Below are 25,460 nucleotides of genomic sequence, written 5' to 3' on the forward strand. Positions count from 1 at the left end.
ATGCCAATGCTTAATATGCACAATTCATGGCCATAACAATCACACTCGGGCATCCAAATTTCCACATTGAGCATTCAATTCAACTTGACCACATACTCATTTATTGTCATAACATGCTCAATGAACCAATTAATTCGACACAGCCACAACACATAATTGGCACCCGAATTCATGCGATTGAATCAATATAATTACGCACACTCATGGCCCCCCAAGCATCTCGATTCTCGGTCACATCAAGCACACACATGGCATCACATAATCAATTCCAAATCCTGCACAATTCAGCCACCACATAGGCAAATTAAGGCACACTTGGCAATTCACAAACAAACCACATAATAGCCGAACGAGATCCAATTAATCCTGTCATGATCAGCCCTTAAACAGTCTAATCTGGGCTACTAATCCACCTCCAAATCATCACATTAGGCCATTAAATCACCACAAAATCAGCCACTAAACGGCCCACACATTACACCTATTTTAATCCACATAATTGCCCAAACTGAGTCCTCAATGATCGGCCAACAACCAGCCCACTCTAGGCCACCAAATCACAATTAAATCACCATACTAAACCACCAAAATAGCCACAAAGTCAGCCCTAATCAATGGCCACTTCATCAATCCCTAAAATACCCTAATTACCCCTACAACTTGTCTAAAGTGCACATAATCCTAATTAGGGTTTAGGGTTTGTACTCACCAAGTCTCCTAAGCTCCAATGAGGCTGAACAAGGTGGTGAGGGCGGCTGAACAGCGGTGGCACCACGCCGGATCAGCGACGACGAGCGGCGGCTCCTTGGCGGCGCACGGCGGTGCACGACGGGCGGTGGCGTCTCGGCTGAGCTAGGGGGCGGCGAAGGGAGATGATGGTGCTGGTAGTGGGACGGAGAGAGAGAGAGAGAGAGAGAGAGAGAGAGAGAGAGAGAGAGAGAGAGAGAGAGAGAGACGGTCGACTGAGGTGGTGGTGCTTCAACGTGTGGCACCGGCAAACGGTGGCGGTGCTCCGGCGTGGCTCTCACGACCAAGGGGAAGGAGAATGGGAGAGAGGGAGTGAGGCGTGAGAGTGAGGGAGTGGCCGGTGGTGATGGTGAGAGTGAGAGGAGAGAGAGATTGCAAGAGGTTTAACACATTGGCTTGAGTGGGGTGATTGACCAAACCCCCTAAAATTACCATCTTGTCCAACCATCAAGGGCTAAGATTAGTTCTTGCCAAAATATCTAGGGGCAACATGGTCCATGATTTTTCAGCATTATTGGGGGTTGATTAGTCCATTTTTAATCCCCAAAGTTCGGAACCCATGCATAGGCTTAGGGGCAAAACGATAATTTTCCGATCCTGGGCCGAAATTCCATTTTTCGATCTTACCGATCCCAAATATGATTGGCCACACTAATATGACGTTGTCCTTGCAAAATAGTCGCGTACGTCCGTGAAATTCGACACTCAAATCCGGATTCAAATCCACGATCAATTTCGCTTAAATTCAATTTTAGTGTCTCTTACTAACGGGCGGCTGTTTAGGGGTTACGCGTATCAACTTAGGATATTCGAGTCATGACGGTCTCGATTCTCAAGAGAATGCGAGGATTTATCGCTAGTTCTGGGGGTCACGATCGTTTGGAATAAGTTCGGGATTGTTTGCCACGTATACTCCCGGTTGTGCGGAATCACCCGCGATCCGATCGTACGTCATTGGCTAAACCAAATCTGTCACCCTCCTTGGATCGGCCCACATTGGCCCAAAATATTTTCCTCGTCTTTTCTCGAAATCAGACTTAATTCACGATCGAGTTCTTAGGTTCACGTACCGTTTTTCCTAGTTAGTCATTCCCTATTTGTCAGTATCCCAAGAATGATTAGTTCCGGGCGAGACTCACAAAAACGAAATGAGAAATAACCATCCATTTCATTGATCACGAAAAGTGGGTCGAATTCAAGATGTTACAACTTTTCCCCCTTACAAAAATTTCGTCCTCGAAATTTACAACTCAAACCCGACTACTCAAACAAATGAGGATGTTGACGTCGCATCGCCTCTTCGCTTTCCCAGGTGGCACCTTCCGTTCCATGATGTTCCCAGACAACTTTGACCATCGGAATCGTCTTGTTTCGAAGCACTCGATCTTTTCTGTCCTCGATCCTCACTGGCTTCTCCACGTATGATACCCTGTCGTCCACGTCTATCTCTTCGTATCTCAGCATGTAGGTCGGGTCCGGTTCGTACTTTCTCAATATCGACACGTGGAATACATTATGAACCTGGGATAAATTAGGCGGCAAGGCTAGTCGATAGGCCAGATCTCCAATCTTTTCCGAAATTTCGAATGGACCGAAATATCTCGAGCTTAGCTTTCCTTTCTTGCCAAATCGGGAAAGTCCTTTCATTGGCGATATCTTGAGAAATACATGATCACTAACTTGAAACTCCAAGGGTCTCCGTCTCTGATCGGCGTAGCTCTTTTGACGGCTCTGCGTTATTCTTAACCTTTCCTGAATAATCTCAACTGCCTCAACTGTCTGTTGTACCAACTCTGGACCAGTTATGCTTCTCTCTCCAACTTCATCCAAGCACACTGGCATCCTGCACGCTTTGCCATATAACGCCTCAAACGGTGCCATCTGAATGCTTTGCTGATAGCTGTTATTGTAGGCGAATTCGACTAAGTGCAACTGCTGTTCCCATTTACCCTGGAAGTCCAACACGCATGCACGTAACATATCCTCTAAAGTCTGGATCGTCCTCTCCGACTGGCCATTTGTCTGGGGATGATAGGCTGTACTGAACTGCAACTTCGTCCCTAGGGCCACTTGCAGACTTTTCCAAAAATTGACCGTAAATCTGGGATCACGGTCCGAAGTGATCATCACTGGTACTCCATGTAGTCGGACAACCTATCGCACATATAAATCTGTGTACCTTTCTAGTTCAAAATCCTTTCGCACTGCTAGGAAGTGCGCCGACTTAGTTAGTCTGTCTACTATCACCCATATTGAATCATGCCCTCTCTGGCTCCTCGGCAATCCCGTAACGAAAGCCATCATGATATGCCTTCATTTCCATTTGGTAATATCCAAAGGTCGCAGAAATCCTCCAGGCTTACAGTGCTGCACCTTTACTTGCTAACAGGTCAAACATTTTGTCATATGCTTGGCCACATCTGCCTTCATTCCATTCCACCAATAATGTTATCAAAGGTTCTAGTACATTTTCGTGCTGCCTGGGTGAATATTATAATTGTTCTTATGAGCTTCCGATAAAATTTCTTCCTTAAGTTCCGAATCGTCGAGCACGCATAAACGTCCTCGAAACTTCAAAACTCCATCCTCGGACACTTGGAAGTCCGGTTTCCTCTTAGTGCCATCTATCTCCAGAATCTTCTGGATCTCGGGGTTCGTAAACTGCAATGTCTTAATCTTTATTTGAATCCCCGGCCCGATCCTCAACGTGGCGAGTAGACTCAACATATGGCTCACCTCAAATTTGAATTCTGAATCTCAGATTCCTTCCAATAAAGTCGACTCCTTGACCATCATGTGCGCCATACTCGACTTCCGGCTTAGCGCATCCACCACTCTATTGGCCTTCTCAGGGTGATATAAAATGTCGCAGTTGTAGTCCTTGAGAAGTTCCATCCAGCGACGTTGCCTCATATTCAATTCTTTCTGCGAAAATAAATACTTGAGGCTCTAATAGTCCGTATAGATCTGGAACTTTTCCTCGCACAAATAGTGCCTCTAAATCTTGAGGGCGAAGATGATCGCAGCCAACTCTAAGTCATGCGTTGGGTAATTCATCTCGTGCGGTCTTAACTGACGTGACGCATATGCGACTACCCTTCCGTATTGTATCAATACGCATCCAAGTCCCCTCAACGAAGCATCACTATAGACCTCAAAACCTCATGGTTCGGACGGAATGGTTAATACTAGAGCAGTCGTCAACCTATGCTTCAACTCCTAAAAACTTCTTTCGCACTTATCGTCCCATTCAAACTTCGTTTCCTTTTTGAGCAACCGCGTCAATGGCATGGCTATTGACGAAAACCCTTCTACGAAACGTCTGTAATACCAGGCTAATCCCAGGAAACTCTGAATCTCAGTCACCGATGTCGGTCTTGGCCACTTAGCCACTGCCTCAATCTTCGTCAGGTCCACGGAGATTCCTTCTCCGGAAATTATATGCTCAAGAAACGCCACTCGGTTAAGCCGAAACTCGCACTTGCTAAACTTAGCATACAGTGCATGCTCTCTTAACGTTTGTAGGACCTTTTCCAAGTGTACTTCATGATCTTTGGGACTCTTTGAATACACCAAAATATCATCTATGAAGACAATGACGAACTGATCCAAAAACTCCTTGAATACCCGATTCATTAAGTCCATGAAGGCAGCAGGGGCATTAGTCAGCCCAAATGGCATTACCGTGAATTCATAGTGCCCATACCTCGTCCTGAATGCCGTCTTTGGGATATTCTCCTTCTGAATCCTCAACTAATGATACCCCGTCCTTAGGTCAATCTTAGAAAACACTGAGGCTTCTTGCAACTGATCGAACAGGTCATCAATCCTCGGCAGAGGGTACTTATTCTTGATGGTTACCTGGTTCAACTGCCGGTAGTCGATACACAACCTCAGAGTTCCATCTTTTTTCTTTACAAACAACGCCGGCGCTCCCCATGGAGACGCACTTGGGCGAATGAATCCATTGTCCAGTAATTCTTGCATCTGAACCTTTAATTCCTTAAGTTTCGACAAGGACATCCGGTACGGTGCCTTCGAGATTGGTTCAGTCCTCGGGGCCAACTCTATTACGAATTCCACTTCCCTTTTGGGTGGCAAACCCGGCAATTCCTGCAGAAAGACTTCAGAGAAATTGCATACCACAGGTATATTCTCTAAGTTCGGCTCCATGACCGTCGGATCCACGACGTTTACCAAATATCCTTTGCAACCTTCATCTAGCAACTTGGTCACCTCGAGCAAAGAAATCCAAGGGATCAAGGTTCCTCCTCGGTTTCCCTGAAACTCAAATCTAGGACATCCAATTGGATTGAATTGGATCACCTTGCTACTGCAGTGCAATACGGCTTTTTGCTTAACCAACCAATCCATTCCAATAATCACATCAAAGTCGAACATGGTCAGAACTGCGAAATCTATCCTTTCCTCTCTATCCCCAATAATTAATTTACAGCCAGGACACCCTAACGAGACCAATACCTTATCATTCAGTGGTGTCCTCACACAAAGCATAACCTCAAGCATAACTAGCTCAATTCCAATCAATCTAGCAAATTGCTCTGATATAAATGAGTGGGTAGCCCCAGATCAAACAATGCATACGCAGCGTGATCACAGAGAGGAACGGTACCTGTGACCACGCCTGGCGTGTCCTCAGCCTCCCTACACGCCATCGCATACACCCTTCCTTGCGCTAGCGGTCTACCTTGAACAGCTGGCGGGGGATTCCCGGTCTAATTTCCAACCCGGGGCTACTGTGCCTGCACCGGTGGTCCTGATGGGCGTTGCTGGGGGCAATTCCTTATCCGGTGGTCCAGACTCCTACACTTGAAACACGCTCTGAATCGGTTCTGCTGGTGGTTTGGTTTCCCAATGTTCTTCTTAACGGGAGGGACGAATCGCCTATTTCCTGCCATCGGCTTCTTCCCGAAGCGGTGGTTATCCCTAGCCAGGGCAAATCACGATCCAGAAGCGGCAGCCCTGTCCACCTGATCTCGCTCTATAGCCTGTGCTCGCTCGTACATCTCCCCATAATCCTTAATGTTGAGCGATATCATTTGGCTTCGGAGATCCAGTTTCAGCCCATCCCGAAATCTTCGGACCTTATCCTGAGGGTCCTCAACCATCCTAGGCGAGATCTTCAACAGTCTCGCAAATTTCGCCTTGTATTGGTCCACGGTCATCGATTCTTGGCAGAGCCTCATGAACTCCGCTAACTTCCTCTCTCTGGCACTCTTGGAGAAATACTTCCCATAAAAATTCTCAGTAAACATGGCCCAAGTCTGGGCGGTCCCCTTGAGAAATACTCTGCCCTTGGTGGCCTTCCACCAGTCATTAGCATCATCTTGCAATTGATACACCACCAAAGTCACCCTTTCAACTTTGGTGCACCCCAGAACTTCGAATGCCTTCTCCAATTCTTCGACCCAACGCGGCGCGGCCTCGGGGTCACCCTTTCCGTCGAACTTCGGCGGCTTCAACTTCAAGAACTGTTCGACCAACTTAGACATTAGTCTGATCACATTTGCTAGTTCCGGAGCTGGATTCTCATTATCCCCCTAATTATCATTATTTCTGTTATTCCCATTGGCAGCAACAACGGCGGCCTCAACAGCAGCGGTAACAGTGGCATTTCTCTCCTAGGTCTGCCTACCCATCAGTATTCCCACTTCCTCGAGTGCTCTCAAAATCTCATCTACCCTGGGATCCTCTGCAACCCTCACTTGCGGGTCTACGCGACCTTGACCACGACCTCGACCTCGACCTTGACCTCTACCTCTTCCTTGGCTACTCATCTTCACAACTTGTACGCTCGCCTACCTGCTATAATTCCACTCAGGAATTTGAGACCTAGGCCAAATTACACCAGTCTAAAGTCCTAGGCAAAGAATCATAACAGCAATCACACAGCAGGCGGTCAAACACAAGTAGCACAAGTTTTCAGCCAAAGAGACAAGTGAACAACAATCACATAGCAGGCGGTCAAACACAAGCAGCACAAGTTTTCAGCCAAAGAGACAAGTGTCCTTATCTCGGGTCTTGCCGCACCTGCATTTTACAAGTCAATCACAACAATCACTTAATCAAGCAAGCCAAACAGTCCGGAGGTACATGTAGCACACAAGTCTCCCTATCTGCTACCCAAGGTCATTGCTCCTTATCACTCTAGGTTTCGACCGAGTTGGATCGAGCTGACCTTGCTTTGATACCAAATCAACGGGGGCTGTCACGCCCCGAACCCTACGGCACACGACAACCCTACCGAGATCGATTCAAGTGTGAAGTCCCAAGACGCGTCGCCGACCCAAAACCCAACACAGAGAACAATGCACATGTTGAAGCAGTCAAACACCTGTACAATATAAAAACAACATGACCCAGGGATAGCAATAAATACAATAAATACAACTTGCACTAATAACAGGGATTTACAATATCCAAAGACAGGCATATACACAACCTCCCTTGGCCACAACGTATGTCATGCACATGCTCATGCTCATACTTATGCTTATGCTCATACTCGTGCTCATGCTCATCGATGCACTCTTGCACACTTGCACACTTGCACACGTGCCATTTCCCAATTCTCCTCCGACCCGTGTAAAACGCATCAGGTCCGACTCGCATAAAACGCATTAGGTCAATCACTTTGAGATCAATCTTTGGCCCACGTAAAACGCATCAGGCTCATGACACAAAACCCACGTAAAACGCATCAGGTTGGTCATCTTCCGGCAATCCGGGCATCGTTCCGCATAAAACGCATTAGGACGGGTTCAATACCCTGCGTAAAACGCATCAGGGCTTTATGTAATCACACGTACACATCCACCAGTTATTATCTGAACCCCGCGTAAAACGCATCAGGGCGGTTAGGTGATCACATGCTCATGCCATTCGTGCACACTCACATAATGCACATGGTATGCCAATGCTTAATATGCACAATTCATGGCCATAACAATCACATTCGGGCATCCAAATTTCGACATTGAGCATTCAATTCAACTTGGCCACATACTCAATTAATGTCACAACATGCTCCATGAACCAATTAATTCGACATAGCCACAACACATAATTGGCACCCGAATTCATGCGATTGAATCAATATAATTACGCACACTCATGGCCCCTCAAGCATCTCGATTCTCGGTCACATCAAGCACACACATGGCATCACATAATCAATTCCAAATCATGCACAATTCAGCCACCACATAGGCAAATCAAGGCACACTTGGCAATTCACAAACAAACCACATATTAGCCGAACGAGGTCCAATTAATCCCGTCATGATCAGCCCTTAAACAGTCTAATCTGGGCTACTAATCCACCTCCAAATCATCACATTAGGCCATTAAATCACCACAAAATCAGCCACTAAACAGCCCACACATTGCACCCATTTTAATCCACATAATTGCCCAAACCTAGTCCTCAATGATCGGCCAACAACCAGCCCACTCTAGGCCACCAAATCACAATTAAATCACCACACTAAACCACCAAAATAGCCACAAAGTCAGCCCTAATCAATGGCCACTTAATCAACCCCTAAAATATCCTAATTACCCCTAAAACTTGTCTAAAGTGCACATAATCCTAATTAGGGTTTAAGGTTTGTACTCACCAAGTCTCCTAAGCTCCAATGAGGCTAAACAAGGTGGTGAGGGCGGCTGAACAGCGGCGGCACCACGCCGGATCAGCGACGACGAGCGGCGGCTCCTCGGCGGTGCACGGCGGGCGGTGGCGTCTCGGCTGAGCTAGGGGGCGGCGAAGGGGGATGATGGTGCTGGTGGTGGGACGGAATGAGAGAGAGAGAGAGAGAGAGAGAGAGAGAGAGAGAGAGAGAGAGAGAGAGAGAGAGACGGTCGACTGAGGTGGTGGTGCTCCGGCGTGTGGCACCGACGAACGGCGGCGGTGCTCCGGTGTGGCTCTCACGACCAAGGGGAAGGAGAATGGGAGAGAGGGAGTGAGGCGTGAGAGTGAGGGAGTGGCCGGTGGTGATGGTGAGAGTGAGAGGAGAGAGAGATTGCAAGAGGTTTAACACATTGGCTTGAGTGGGGTGGTTGACCAAACCCCCTAAAATTACCATCTTGTCCAACCATCAAGGGCTAAGATTAGTTCTTGCCAAAATATCTAGGGGCAACATGGTCCATGATTTTTCAGCATTATTGGGGGTTGATTAGTCCATTTTTAATCCCCAAAATTCGGAACCCATGCATAGGCTTAGGAGCAAAACGGTAATTTTCCAATCCTAGGCCGAAATTCCATTTTTCGATCTTACCGATCCCAAATATGATTGGCCACACTAATACGACGTTGTCCTTGCAAAATAGTCGCGTACGTTCGTGAAATCCGACACTCAAGTCCGGATTCAAATCCACGATCAATTTTGCTCAAATTCAATTTTAGCGTCTCTTACTAACGGGCGGCTATTTAGGGGTTACGCGTATCGATTTACGATACTCGAGTCGTGACGGTCTCGATTCTCAAGAGAACGCGAGGATTTATCGCTAGTTCCGGGGGTCACGATCGTTCGGAATAAGTTCGGGATTGTTTGCCACGCGTACTTCCGGTCATGCGGAATCACCTGCAATCCGATCGTACGTCATTGGCTAAACCAAATCCGTCACCCTCCTTGGATCGGCCCATATTGGCCCAAAATATTTTCCTCGTCTTTTCTCGGAGTCAGACTCTATTCACAATCGAGTTCTTGGGTCCACGTACCGTTTTGTCCAGTTAGCCATTCCCTATTGGTCAGTATCTCGAGAATGATCAGTTCCAGGCGAGACTCACTAAAACGAAATGAGAAACAACCATCCATTTCATTGATCACGAAATTGGGTCGAATTTAGGATGTTACATGCGTGATAAAGTGCATTTGAGAAGCTTTTATAGACAGCGATAACCGGTCACATTCAATGGAAGTTCGTGCTACTTGCATTACATGTAATATGTGATAAGAGGCATTGATATATAGATCATCAAAAAAATGTCAGTCATTGATCTGAATCACATATTTAGATATAGCGTGATCCACATGTGGATCTTGAGGAAGCAAATGTTTGAACATATTATTGTACAGATCACGCAGGCGGCATTATCCATAAAATTATTCAATACAATACTTATTTCATCTTTATCTGTTTTTCTATTTAATCGTGCACCCGTAATTGCTACACTGTATGAACAAGGTGTTGGTTTCGATGGCTAGAGAGTTTCATCTGTTCATTGCGGTCTTGGATATCAAGCCTTGTTCGGAGTATTTTAGGAGTAAAATCCCAAATGCACCGGGTCGATATGGGGGATAACGCCCTTAATATTGCCCAAGAAAGTGAATTAACTGAGATGCGCGAAAGCTGGACTGAATACCCACCATCTCTAAAATACACAAAAAATTGTTACATAGAAGTAATTGGCCCAGATAACATTTATAAAATGTTATATATATATATATATATATATATATATTCATTCCTTACTCACCATATATGAATGTATAAAATCTGAAAATATTTTCTTTCAATAATTACAATCTTTTCTTTTGTGATTTGAGGACTAGGCATACTCCTAGAAACGGTAGAATGATTCCCATTCGTCAATTTAAATGATGGGCAAAAGTCTTGAAAAATCATGTAATTTCCTATTGTTGGTGAAGAATGTTTGCATAACTTCAGAATCTCTCCGACTCTCTTTTTAAAAGGTCGGGTTAAGTGCATATTAACTAGGGAAAATGTCAAATAAGGACCCAAAGTAGGTCTCTTTTGTCAAAAAAGGACCCAAAGTGGACAATGTGTCAATTAAGGACCCCAAGTGCCCAAACCAATGTCAAACAAGAACTTGACCTCGCCGGCCGGCCAAATGTTCACCGGCCGGCGAGCATGGGACATTTCCGGCGCCGGAATTAAAGGCAATTTTGTCCAAAATTTTTTTTCCTTTCTTTTTCTTTTCTTATCTTCTTCCCCGGTCGCCGGCCCAATGGCTGGCCAGAGGCTGAGGCCGGCGAGCTCCGCCCTCGCCTCACCCGACAACGGCGAGGCTCGCCTCACCCGGCGACGGCGAGGGCCAAGCTCAACCTCACCCAGATCTGGCGAGGCCGAGCTTGCCCAGCCATGGCGACCTCGGCCCTCGCCGGCCTCAGCCTCTGGCCGGTCGCTAGACCAGCGACTAGGGAAGAAGATAAGAAAAGAAAAAGAAAAGGTAAAGAAAAAGAAAGGAAAAAAAAATTTGGACAAAATTGCCCCTAATTCCGGCTCCTGAAATGTCCCATGCTCGCCGCCGGTGAACATTTAGCTAGCCGGCGAGCTCAAGTCTTTGTTTGACACTGGTTTGGGCACTTGGGGTCCTTAATTGACACATTGTCTACTTTAGGTCCTTTTTTTTGACAAAAGAGACCCACTTTGGGTCATTATTTGACATTTTCCCTATTAACTATTAAGAGTCACGCTTCTGATCATAATCAAATTGGTTCTTGCGCATTTTCCATGTTGTCAAAGTCATGTAAGCTCTCTTTTAAATATAAATTTCCAGTGACAAATGTGGTAACTTAGATTAGGCGGCTAGGCATAAAAAAAAAACTACAAATCTCGAGAAAACGTGTGACACGCGCAAGTTGAAATGGCCATCTCAGATTCTCGACTTAGTGGAAGGCTTCTTTTGAGTCAGGGAAGGGTTGGCGTCTTTTGCTGAACGTGGTGGACTCGATGACGAAACGCAACATTGACTTCACTTACACAGCGTGCATTTTCATCATAGGTATTGTCTAACAAGTGCCTCAAATTTTCGTATTGCTTGGCCTAATTCTTAAAAAAAGCACCAACTTTAACTTGAGTGACAATTCTGACCCGAATTTTTTTTGTCTCGTAAAAAATTATCAACTTTCACTTAAATTCCAAATCTGGCAATGTTGACTTGGACTCATTAATTGTCTAATGTGACTATTTCACCTCAGTAATAAATCCATGCTGCTTGCTAGCTGGATTTAAAGAACCTTTCGTTGTTTTTTTTTTTCTAAGCCACAACTTGAAGAATAACGGTGAAGTTGTTCATGGTCTCCTTCACTTCACCAGCAAGTTAAAAAGATCTCTAGATTGAATTTCTCCAGCGAGCCTCCACCGTTTCGTCGTAATATGAAGTTGTGGACCACCACCCGTTGAGAGACGCCATGGATGAGATCCGCCAGACTCACAACCAGAACCTTTTTCTCTAAAACAAGCCCAGGCCCTCCCCTTAAAACTTCAAAGTCAACGTCAAATAGACATTAATCAATTGATCTTATTTAATATATCGGGCTCTAGTGATAGACATTAATAAATGGATTTTGTTGGGAAGTATAGTGAAAGAGATTCTAAAATTGTGCTCTGACAAAGTGCTTGCAACAATCTACAATATCTCAAGTTTTGATTAATGGGAGCCAGATTTGGGACTCAAGTAAAAATTAGTGATTTTTGTTGAGACAAGAAAAGTTTGGGTCAGAATTGTCACTCAAGGTAAAGTTAGTGTTTTTTTTGGAATTAGCCCTTTATTGCTTAGAATATCATTAATGATTGAGATACACCCTTTATTTTCTTAACCTTCAATGGTTTCTTATGGGGAAGGAATTGATGCAATTCAAGGAATTTACTCACCTAATTCACGTATAGTATAAACAAATACCAAGTACCAAGGCATGACCCCATGAATTTTAACTCAACAGTTAAAGAATGAATATCATCTTTGGGTCACCCACCTGGGTTTTGACTCATTTTTTTACTTAGTCGGTACATGAGAATTTCATGTTTTTGTGATTTACCTGTCTAAGTTGGGATTAATTGTTGTGGAAAAAGGGAGTACTGATGCAATTAGCAAGTAAGCACGAGTCCGTTCATTTTGCTCTCTATGTATTCTGAAGTATACTATTGTGCTCTATTTGAAATGATCCATGACAATTTTTCATCTGAGTTGCATGTTAATCTCAAAATGTTAATAAATGGTCAATAGTACAGAACTCAGTCTCAAGGATCAGTTGTTATTGAACTTCTAGGATACAATATCTGATTTTTTATGCCATACAAGATCATATTTGCCATGATCTCACCTTCCAAATGTTGCATTTCCATCTCCTTTTAGAGTTACCTTTCAAGAACATTAAACGTGTACATATTTATTTTTTGTCTCTTACTTACATCATGGTTTCTTAATGACTAAATACGGCCTGTGCATTGTCAGGTTCTCAGATGTTTTCAAGTCCTGGTTAACCGGCCAGATTAGAGCTAACTATTGGAAATAGGAAGCAGTTGCTTGGGTACTTACTGGTTTTTCAACCTCCTTAATATCAATGAGTATCATCTTCCTTGAAGCGTGCTTGTTTCTTCGCGGCATAAGTATCTGTTACTGGTTGGCTTGCTGTACAATATGGGAAATGGCTGGACCTGAATGTGATTTATGTTCATAGGCAGTTTGGAAAAGCCATTTTTTGTCACCTTGGCAAAAAGGCTTGGAGAAAGACTGCAACTACGGACGTTCCTATCCCACGTATTGGCTGGACTCTATATAACCGACAGCAACTCTAACTTCCACAAGATCTCTAGATGGTTAGAGCTAATCTTTCTACTCTTACCAGTTTTATAAAATATCGAGTGACCTGCTAATTCATCTGCACAGCGCTTATTTACCATCGGGAATCTGATGTAATTGCAGGATCTTGTTGAATATTCTACTTAGCAGAAAAGAGAGAAACGTATGCTTAGCAATGTAAAATGGGAGGGGGATAGCAGAATGTAGGTAGTGAAGGGGAAGTTAAAGCAAGAGGCAATTCAAAATGCTGTTGTTGATCTCTTAATCATTCTGAATCTGTAATGCAATGTGTGTATTGAGCCTATCTCTTAATTGTCCTAGCTAAAATTTTTATGTAATCAGACTAGAGGGAAAGAACAATAGAACTAGTTTAGAATCCTTTTTTTTGTAGAACATGCGGAGAGTGTATATACAACTAATACTCTCCACAACTCAATCCATGTTGTGATTGTTGATTTTAACATGGAAATACAACTAATACTCTCTACAACTCAAGTTTTGCAGAGTGTATATAAAACTAATACTCTCTGTCTAATGTCTCTTAACAATGGCTAATGAAAGTTTGAAGGATAACAAGTTTTACCCCCTTCGTAGCCCTCAATTTAGTATTGCAGTTTTGAATTAGATGTACAAACTTAAGATTTTTTATAAAATCTATGTCCATATTTTCCTTTTTATTCCTCTTTTCCTCGTTGCCCCATTACAGAGCCGTATCTTCTCATTAGATCATGTGCAGCCATCGTTCCATAGGGAGAATTACCAAAAAAGTTCTCCACCTATTGCACTTGTGCTAATTTAATCCTAAACCCTTTTTTTTTTGCCAATTGAGTCATAAACCTTTTGTATTTATGCCAATTCAGTCTATGAGGCCAATTTTGATCGAAAACCACTTACATGGACGTCGGCCATCTTACATGGCGTGACATACACTGACGTGAGTAATTTTTAATAAAATTAAAAATTTTCAATTTTTTATTTTTTTTCCTTTTCTCTTTTCTTTCTTTCTCTTTCTTTTTTTTTTCTTCCCTTCTTCCTTTGGCCAGTCGCCGGACCTCGGCGACTGGCCAGAGGCGAGTGCAAGCCACGCCCGCCCAACCATGGCAAGGCTCCATCTCGCCCAGCGACGGCGGCGAGGTTGAGCCTCACCATGGCTGGGCAAGCCTCGATATGGCTAAGCGAGGTTCGACCTCGTCGTCTAGAGGAAGAAGGGAAGAAAAGGAAAAGAAAGAGAAAGAAAACAAATAAAAAGGAAAAAAAATAGTAAAATATTATTTACATCAGCACCGGCCACGCATGTAGGACAACGACATCCACGTTAGCATTTTCCGACCAAAATTGACTGGATTGACTGAATTGGCACAAATGTAAAAAATTTATGACTCAATTGAAAAAAAAAAAGTTTAGGAATGAATTGACACAATTGCAATAAATTTAGAACTTTTTTGATAATTTTCCCTCATTCCACGTATCATAACAGTCTCAATCTCAGTTTCCATTGACATCACTATAGCTTTTTCCTGAGTTCACTTATTACAATTTTTATCGATTTTGAAAATCTTACACAGAACTGGACATTTTCTTCCCTAACATCATGTGCGCATGTTGGTACTTCACCTACCTTGTTACCATTACATGAATTGTGTCATTCATGCGAAAGTACCAAAAAAGTCATAAACCTATTACATTGATACCGATTCAGTCTTAAACTTTTCAATTTGATCAATTTAGTTCTAAACTTTTTCACATTAGTACCAATTCATTCCATCCGACCAATTTAGGTCGGAAATTACTGACGTAAACATTTTTCATTATAATTTTATAATAATTTTTTGAAATTTTGCAATTTTTTTTTCCTTTCTTTGTTTGCTTTCCCTTTTCTTTTTGCCTGTAGCTGGCCACTAGCCATAGGCTATGTTGGCGAGGGCTAGCCTTGCCTAGATGATGGCAAGCACCAGCGAGGTCTGCCTTGCCAAATCTGGGGTGGTCAACCCTTGCCCAGGCCAAGGCAGCCTCGCCCTCACCTAGGTGGGGGTTGCTAGGCTTCGCCCTCGCCCAAGTGAGGCTTAGTGAGATTGCCCTAGCCTGGGCGAGGGGGGTTCGCCAACGCTTGCCCTCACACAGGCATAGCATAGCCTAGCGAGACAGGGTCTTGCCAACCATTGGCTAAAAGAAAAAGGAGAGGAATAAAAAGGAAAAAAAGAAAAAAATTATTAAAAAAAATTTACACGTCGGCGTCAACTGTGCCACGTAGTATAGCCGGCATCCATACTAGCGATTTTCAGCGTAAATTGGCCGGATGGACTGAATTGGTACCAATGCGAAAATGGTTATGACTAAATTAGTTTCGTTGAAAGCTTTATGATTGAATTAGTACCAATGCATTAGGTTTATAACTTTTTTTTTGCTTGTCATTCATGTAGGTGAGGTATCCACCATGAAATGCAAATTGAGGATTTCAAGATATCAGAATTGCTCAGTTTCGGTACTTTTGGATATTACCGATTTTCGCCATTGTTCCTAAGAACGTTTAGCTGTACGAAGTTTACATTCAGAACGCAATCTCTCGCCAACTCGACTAGAAACCCTTTGAACACAAGCGCCACTAAATATAGAGCTTCCACTTTACTCTTTGTTGGGTTTCATCTATCAACAATATATATCATCTAAATACTGATTTCCTGTAGAAGATCTATGGTGTTAAAATGCTGTCCTACATTGCTTGACAACGGATTTTATATACTTTTTATATACATGTGGTCTTCTTTCACCTATTAGTTTAAACTTTTTTGGGTTATACTTTTTTTAAACATAGTATCAGAGCCAGTTCTATTCCTTTCGCGTATATGCGTCCACCTCTATTAGGCAATTTCATGTGTTGCTCTTAATTCGGTTTGTGTGAAAGGGATGTTGAAATATTGTCCCATGTTACTTGACAACAAGTCTTAATTTGGCTTGTTTGTTAAAGGGATGTTGATATATTGTTCTCCTTCGCTTGATAAATTCTAACACATGGTTTGAATCTTGACCCTTAAGATGAAGTGAGGAAAAAGCAACTTGTATAAATGTCACTGGCCCTTGACCTGTTAGTTCTTTTGAAAAACGCGGATCCATCTTGAAAAATGTTGACTTTAATAACAGTGTCCTCGATCCTGATAAACTCGTCCATTATCAAAGTCAAGAGATATAACCCTTAAGTCGAATCTTGATGTGCACTATTAGTAAGTGCTGTTAGTGATCAATCTACTGACTTTTTTATTATTATTATTTTTAGGAGTATTGGAGGCTGGCCTCTCTTTCACAAATTTGATCTTTAATTCTTCTGTGCAAAGATGTGAAAAGAATATGACATGATTTGAGATTAATGGTCAAGCCCGTCGGGAGAATTCCAGCTCCAATTTCCACTCTACCTGCCCATTTTTGCTTTTCAACATATTGCTCTTGCTTCATTCTCTGGTAGGCCTTTATATATCTTCCGTTATTCTAAAAACTCCATTTAATTGACGAAAAATGAATAATTTGAAAAATATTTTTCTAAAAATAATCGCTTGTTTCGCTTGAAATTATTACTCAACGAAAAATATTTTCATTACCAACAACAATTTATATATAAATATTTTCTTGACCGATGAAAATATTTTTAATTTATTTATTTTTGTAAGCAACACAAGTGATTGTATTTAGGCTACTCATTTTTCACAAAACTAACTCTATCAGTCCTTTTATTCCCTTTATCATTTCCTCATTATTTCAAATTCCTACAAAGCGATTACAATGTGAAAAGTATTGTGGGACTTGGTTCCACACAGATTTTGAGCAAGTAGAGTACGCATGCTTCTAACTATTTTTGTTGTTGTTGTTGATTTCAGTATATACAACTACAAAGTTGTATAATCTCATTAATGTCTTCTTAAAGAGAGGACTTAAAAGAAAAAATTAACTCTTATCCTTTGAGAATAATGAATGTGTTAAACCATTTTCTTTTATCACTCTCTTCAGTGACAAGTATCGTAAAAAGAGTAAGAACAAAGTTGAATTCCTTTTATAAATTTGAATCAAACAGAAAGATAGATATACAAAATGAAAAGATGAATAAAGATAAAACTAAGGCAACATAAAAATAAAACTAAGCCAACCCTTTTGTAGAAAAGTTAAGCTGACTAGAATATAGATCAAAGATAGCAAAAATACATTAGGCTGTTAAGAAATTTAATCGTGGCTCATACATATTTAGTTAACATACATACATAAGTACATACGTACATACATATATATACATCCATGCATACACACATTCATCTAAGAATTGCCTTTTTTCATAAAACATGACTATTCTTTCAAACAATGTCTCTTTCGATATACTTTTAAATAAATAGTGATTTGAAAATCTTTCCCGTTCAAAGTAAGATTTGATTTGTTTATCTATTTATATTATGCTTATAATAACGAAAATTACGAAATGTCCACATCAAATTTAATTTTTTCAATTAAAAAATTTCCTCAATGGTTACAAGAAAAGAAAACACTCACCACCTGACCTTTAATTCGTACAATTTAAGACACCTTTTCACCATTAATTTAAACTAAATTAAGGATATCCATTAACATTTACCTCATTCAATATATATAACTTCGCAATTTTCATCACCCTTTCGCATTAATAATCTATTTATTCTTCATACTAGATAACTCTCTCTCTTTCTCTCTCATTCATGCACATGCGAACATACAACTTTATTTTCATCTATGCTTTCCTTTTATCTAATAATGGTGCAGTATTCACTTATTTCAATGTCTTTATTTGATGATTATGAGTGCACATCCATCTATTTCAATACTATCATTTGAATTTCACCGATGTTTTGTTTGTTAAAATGAATGTTTCTCATTTCACACTGAAAAAAAAACCAATGAATTCATGAAAAGTTTGATAGATAACTGAATCTTGCATTTTATATGATTATGATGAGAAAATATCAGTTTCCTTCTTTTTCATATAGTTCTCCTTTCATATTAAATAAATATTGAAATCCAAATAAAGAATCTTCAATCAAAATGCATCTAGGAACTATAATCAGACAGTAAACACACAACATGAGGTACGTTTTAACTTATCCTGCTAAATTTTGGACTTCTAATGTAAATTAAGCTATAAGATCATCAGAACACTTAAACTCATCTGCTAATAGTCCTAAAATGGTGGAAATTGTAAAATTATCCCAATCCCAGTAATTAGCTTAGTATGACTTGTTTGTCGATGAGGATGAGAATTTTAGTGTCATTTTCCCGTGAATATTATCACATCAATAGTTTTCTGTAAAGTTTTTTCTTATTTTTCAGTGGCTAAGCTAGCAAAAAGCAGCATCATTCTTCTAAATCCAAATTTTAGGAATCTCTTCATAAAATAAATTGGTGATTAATGATAACAATCCATCGCTTTCACCTGTAGTCTTTAACGATTAAATTGCAAATAATTTAGTTTCATATTTATCTTCTTGTCTCTAATGTGTCTATAGGTTCCAATATTGAGTAGCTTGCCACAATTAGATTTTGGAAGTAGCGAATGTCCAAAAATTAGATTATCTATCACAGACCAGAAGTAAAAGTGAGTGCTGATTGGCATATACACACGTACATTAGAACGTAGGTTGCCACTGTATACGTTACAGTATATACCGATATAATATGATGTTCTAGGAAAAACAGTCAGAAAGAATAATATACAAGAAAACAACGTCTACATACCATAACTTACGAACCACACGAGTTCACATGAAGCAAACATAGATCAAAATCTAAGGAATTTGTGACTATTTTTAATACAAATTAGACACACGACAATTTACATTACTAATAAATGTCACATAAGTATCCGACTAGATGCACACTTCCTTATTGCTCAGTGCCTTCCCAATCTTTTCCACTTTTTTGCCATTCTCTTGGAGTAGTGCAAGAACCACCTACTCTTTTCGTCAATGATCACGTTCCCTAGCACAACGCCAATCAAAAACCCGACTCCAGTGCCAATTAGCACAACTTTCCAATTCAAGTCAAATGGAGACTCTTCCCCATTTTCTTCCTCGAGCAATGATGTTGGAAATGGTAAGTTATCCCCAACCTTTGTGCATTTATTTGGTAAAGGACTTCCACACAACCCCTTATTCATGGCAAATGAATGGGTCCCAAATGTGTCGAACTGACTTCCTTGTGGTATTGGTCCCGATAGTTGATTATGAGAGACATCAAAAGATGAAAGAAATGTAAGTTGGGCTAGTTGTTGAGGTATCTCTCCCGAGAGATTGTTCCGAGAAAGATCTAAAGATTCCAGCTTTGTTAGGTTTGCTAAGGAAGGCGGGATGGAACCAGTGAGAATGTTGTTCGAAAGATTAAGCATGAGAAGTGACTTCAAATCTCCAACAAGATTGGGTATGCATCCTTCGAATTTGTTATTGGAGAGGTCAATTCCCATAAGGGCATAAGGAACCTTCGAGTATTCCATTTCTGTGCCTTTATTCATCAGCTTCATTCCATAGGTTGTTTTATACCTATCAACCACTTGCTGAATATCCACATAAATGGTAACTATTGCAGATATGTAGAAGGACGGAGGGAGCCCTGAAAAAGTATACATATATTCCAACCGATCTTGACCAACAATTATTTTCATGGCATGAAAACTCTGCAGTAACTTAGAAGGAAGTTCACCATTGAAACTATTGTTGGAAAGGTCCATGATATGCAAATTGCTGAAGTTGAACTGGCTTCGATATGTTTCTATTGGACCATGGAACATATTGAATTTCAAGATCACAGCTTTCAGCTCAGTCAATACTGATAGCCAGAATGGGGACCCATCAAGAATTTGATTATAACTAAGGTTCAAATACTCTAGCTTTGTACAATTCGCCAAAGATCTTGGGACAGGCCCTTGCAATTGATTCTCTGTGAGGTCAATAATCTTCAACGCACAACCTTTTGGGTAAGCATTAGGAATCATGCCCTCAAGTTTATTTTTCCCAAGACTCAAAAATGACAAAGAACCAATGTTTCCGAGACATGAAGGAATTGTGCCATTCAGACTATTGATGGACAAATCAAGAACGATGAGGGATCTTGCTTTACAAATGGATTGAATTGTCACACCCCGAACTCCATCGAGCACGCGACACACTTTTCTGGTCGATTAACGCGATGTCCCAGGGTATCGCCGACCCAATTTACTTTATCAGAGATTTAAAAACGATCAGCGAAAGCCACTAATACCCGGACAATTAAAGACTGGGGTAATTAAGGAGAATAAACATACTCGTTCCTCATTCAACTTATATAATATTCACAATTTACAAACCGCCATATACATATGCACACCGTACTATAAAACCACCAATATTCAAAACGATTGATGACCTGGGTATTCTATCACCAAAAATGAGACTACTCAAAAAGCCTATTATCAACCCCTCAACCTAGCCCCTACGCCCTCTGCTTGGCGTCCACTCTGAGTCTGATTCTTCGTCGTCTGAATCTGAGCTCCATTGAACAGTCTACTCCTCCGAGGACTCCGGCTCAACCTCAATCTCGATCGGGTGATTTATGTCACCCGACTCCGCTAGAACCTCGTTACGCTCCTCTGAGTCGGACTCCTCATTAGACCCATACTTTGGTACAAATTCGAGGTCAATCCACTGCTCATACGGGGAATGTACACCAGTTCTTCTTCAGGCTCAGCAGGCTCATCCTCAGGTTCCTCCTCTTCTGGTTCTTCCTCTGGGATCGGCTCAAGATCCACATCCATCGGATTGTACCCCGCTTATGATCCTTCGGGCTCTGGTTCTTGCTCGGCCCCCGAAGACTCAGGTGCTGCGGGCGCCGGCTGTAGTCCTGACTGCGCTAGACTAGTCTCCACACTAGTCAACTCGCCATCCGGAAGAGGTATAACAGACGGGTCCCAGTGCCCAACTCCATCAAAGGGGACGTCAAATCCACGGACGGGTCCAAACTCATCTATCCTGTCCCTGAAGAACCAGACGGTGTATGTATGGGCCTGCAAAAGGGGTAACCCTATATCTACCCAAACTACTGAGGTATGCTTTATCCATGTCATATTTTCATCGATCGAAAACTCTACGATATTGTGGTTGGTGTGCACTGGTAACCCAAAACGCTCTGGTGGCAACGGCGGTGGCGGATTTATTGCTCGGGCCGAGGTTCTGAAATTGTTGGTTGAGACAACCATGAGAATACATCTCAGTAAGCGCACACCCTAAACCCCACCTAGGCTATCACGTACCTCCAGACAATCACAACAGACAATCACACTCGGCTATTACACCGCAGGCATTCAATCAATACTTATCTGGGCCTTTCCAGCGTGCAACCTGCACATTAGCCATAATAACACCATTCCACTCACATGCATGTTCTAATTACATTTCATGCATTCATTTCGATCTCATCACTTCTTTTCCATACCACTCGCCAGTGACCCATGTAATGGTACCGCCTCAGGTTCACTGCGACCATCTCACACTTGCCTCGCTAGTGACCCGCGTAATGATACCGCCTCAGGTACACTGCGACTAATTTATAATAACACTTCAAGGCCCGCGTAATGGTACCGCCTCAGGCCGTGTATCTTGCCTGCGTAGTAGTACCGCCTCAGGCTCAACACCTACCACCTACGACACAACCCGCGTAATGGTACCGCCTCAGGTTGGCCATCCTCCGGTAATACCGGGCATCGTCCCGCGTAGTCATACCGCCTCAGGACGGATAAATATCCCCGCGTAATGGTACCGTCTCAGGGATTTCCACAACCACACATACCACACCACACACCATTTCTCGCTCATGCACATGCTCAGCACCCACTTGCCAATAAATTGGCCAATCACACGTGGCCCATGCACGCATCAATTCACACACATTCTCATGCTCATTAAGCATTCAACACGGCCGATTGACAATTAATTCAATTCAGCCCAGGCGTGTGCATAATCAAGCATATTTCAATCAATCAATTGCACACCAATGCACCCAATTTCATCACCACGATTCAACCACAGTTCAAACGCACAACCAACATACAAATTGGCATTTTTCCATATCAAAACCACGGCAAATCAGTTCCGGCTCTTCACGACATTTTCCCACAATTAGTCGCCGGATCTAAATACCTAATTTACATACAGAACCACATTTTCCAGCATTCAAACCAGCAATTTCCAGCATATACTCGGCCTCTAAATTTCCACCAAAATTCCCCAAATTCATTCCTTAGGCCCGCTAATCAATTCCGCCCCTAAAACCATACTAATCCTGTCTAATTTAACCCGATTCCACCTCAATTTTGTCCGTCGATACCCGAAGTCCTAAATAAAGTTTAGGGTGCAACCTACCGAAACTCTAGACTGACTCGGCTAGAGTGGAAAGGAGGAACGGTTGGCCAGCGGCTCACGGCGGTGGCGATCGGCGTACGGCGACGACGGCGGTGGGCTGGACGGCGTGCGGCGGCAACGGCAGCTTGGGCCGGTTCCTCACGGCCACGGGAGAGAGAGAAAGAGAGAACCGAGAGGGTGAAGGGGACGGCGTGAGGGTGGTGGCGCGGTGGCGACACGGCAAACGGGCGGTGCGGCGGTGAGCGGCCAAGGGGGAGAGAGAGAGCTCACGGTGACGGAGGGGAGGCTGAGAGAGAGGAGAGAGAGAGAGCTTTGGGTTTTATAAAGTCAAGGTCAATTATTGGGGGGCAAATGACCATCATGCCCTTTCCTCACAAACCCAATCAACGGTCCAGATTCAATCTTATCTTGAGATCGACGGCCTGGATCAAATCTTTTTCAAAATATCCAAGGGCAATTTGGGAATTTTTTAAAAAGTTCAAGGGCAAAATTGTCCAACTCAAAAGTTAGGGCAAAATGACCAAAATGCCTTTCCCCTTTAATACTTGCCCTTTATAATCCTCCAAGGGTAAAATGGTCACTTTTCCATTTTCTTGCCGAAATTGAATTTTTCTGAAGGATTTGGGCAAATCCGAAGCTATACATTCCAACCACAACGTCGTCCTAACGTCCCGTTGTGACTTCCCAATTTTCCAATGTCCAATTTGGGCTCTAATTAATAATCAAATTTTATTGAACGTAATTCGAGCGTTTCTCAAACTAACGGGCGGCTTTTGGGGAAATTCGCATATTCGACCCGTGACTGATAATAAATCGAGTCACGTGCAAGTTCATTCGGTCCGTGACGACTTCGGTTGTCACTTAATCGCGAGGATCGATCGCTAGATCCGAGGGGCACGATCGTTTGGTATAGGTTTAGGGCCATTCATCAATTCATTTCATGGTCCAGCGAAATCCCCCGAGATCTACTACTATGACAGCGGTGAACTGACCCCTAGCTATCCTTGGATCGGCCTACAGTGGCTCAAAATGTCACCTCGACGATTTTATGGTCGAAAATCAATTCACGATCGAATTTTCTTTAGTCGCACGAATTTAAATCCCTAATTAGCCTTTCCCTATTGGTTAGTATCCCAGGAATGATCAGTTCTAGGCTAGAACTGACTACGAGTACGTTCATAAAACCAAGCATTTCATAAATCCCAAATAGGCAAATTTCAGGATGTCACAACTATTGAATTTCTCTGAAGAGGAAGTTATTGGAGATATTGTAATAAATCACTGATAGAGGTGGACTAGGGAGTGTTGTTTTGAGCAAGTTAGAACTAATGTCAAAGTACTTCAACTTGGGTAGTGGTAGATTAATCTGGTTGTTCACAAAGCCAGTTACAAAATTGTGAGAAAGATCAATATACTTCAAGGTCTCTCTACTACCATTCCACATCCATGTAGGAATACTCCCTTCAATGTTATTGTGTGAAAGACTTAACCTCTCTAATCCGCTTAGGTAGCCTAAAAACTTTGGGAACTCATGTAAGTTGCATGAATCTAAAGCTAAAGTGGAAAGCTTTGGAAGAGTGGCATTGATCTTGGTCTTGCTGACAAAAGATATGTTGTTGAAGTCCAAATATAATGTTGTCAAGTTCTTGAGTTCATGTATATCCACAATGCCACTCAAATTATTCCAACTAAGATCAAGAAATTCAAGATCCTTGAGTTTGTGTAAATCCACTATGCCACTCAAATTATTCCCACTAAGATGCAAATATTCAAGATGCTTGAGTTCCCCTAATGAGTTTGGAATTTCACCTTGCAAATTGTTGGATGAAATGTCAAGCACAACCAATCGCGTCAAATTCTCAAATGAAAACTGAATCGGACCACTTAGTTGAACATCTGCCAAATGTAAACAGACAAGACTCGTTAATTTGGCCGCTGATTGAATCTCATTATTTGTCACGCCCCGTACCCCACGAAGCTTGAGCATCCCACCTTCGATCGATAAATTGCGACGTCCCAGGAAGAGTCGCCGACCCACGCCCATACAGAGATCAAGCACAAGCGGAAGTATAAAATAAACAAACCCAGACAATTACAATATGAGCCAAGGATAGCCATCCAATAAACAAGATTCAACGCAGAAAATATGTACATACTTATATTACTATTTTAAAACTCTTTTTACAGTGTTCACGACAACCAAAAAGGAAACACCAACAGCTGGGAATAACCCAAACAGCCACTTCTCCGTTATGCTCCATCCCCACCGGGGTGCATGCTCGACGACTGCTGGATAAAAGGCGGTATTCCCAAAAAGAGGTGATGCCCTCGACATTCTACGGCTGGGGGTCTGAAATGTTTCGGTTTACACAACCGTGAGACGAATCTTAATGAGTTCAACCCCTAAACCTAGGCTAGGCTAGCATGCAATCTCCTGACCGGAAACAAACATTTAAAATCATAACACAACCATAATCATACAATTCTCTGACCCTGCAGGTTAGATAGTTCAATATGTAATAATCACGGGACATACGTGGCACACATTATCACACGTACGCCAATCACATGCTCATACACCGAGTCTCACACACTCGCATGCCATTCAATGCATGTTTATGCATGCAAATGTCATTGACATGTCATGCACATTTCTTTGGCCCTGGCCCACACCGGCACACTTGCCCAATTAATTATTATTACGACTCGAGTCATCAATTTTTCACGGCCCGGTGCGTCTAGCCTGCTTC

General features: G+C 42.3%; 2 protein-coding genes across 2 annotated transcripts; both read right to left on the reverse strand.

The window, feature by feature from the left end:
• Nucleotides 1-5,708: 5,708 nt before the first annotated feature.
• On the reverse strand, nt 5,709-6,260 carry LOC115694587 (uncharacterized). Its single transcript, XM_030621679.1, has one exon. The coding sequence runs from the start codon at nt 6,258-6,260 to the stop codon at nt 5,709-5,711; it is 552 nt and encodes a 183-aa protein (XP_030477539.1).
• A 12,727-nt stretch (nt 6,261-18,987) lies between these two features.
• Nucleotides 18,988-24,617, reverse strand: LOC115664245 (putative receptor like protein 25). Its single transcript, XM_056317714.1, has 2 exons — nt 24,520-24,617; nt 18,988-20,143 (listed from the first exon to the last, which is right to left on the reverse strand). The coding sequence occupies exon 2, from the start codon at nt 20,103-20,105 to the stop codon at nt 19,212-19,214; it is 894 nt and encodes a 297-aa protein (XP_056173689.1). The 5' UTR covers nt 20,106-20,143; nt 24,520-24,617; the 3' UTR covers nt 18,988-19,211.
• Between the last annotated feature and the right edge of the window lie 843 nt (nt 24,618-25,460).

Source organism: Syzygium oleosum, unplaced genomic scaffold (assembly GCF_021117445.2).
Source record: "Syzygium oleosum isolate NSW1041296 unplaced genomic scaffold, Sole_v2.1 Sole_v2.14, whole genome shotgun sequence".
NCBI classification, from domain to species: Eukaryota; Viridiplantae; Streptophyta; class Magnoliopsida; order Myrtales; family Myrtaceae; genus Syzygium; species Syzygium oleosum.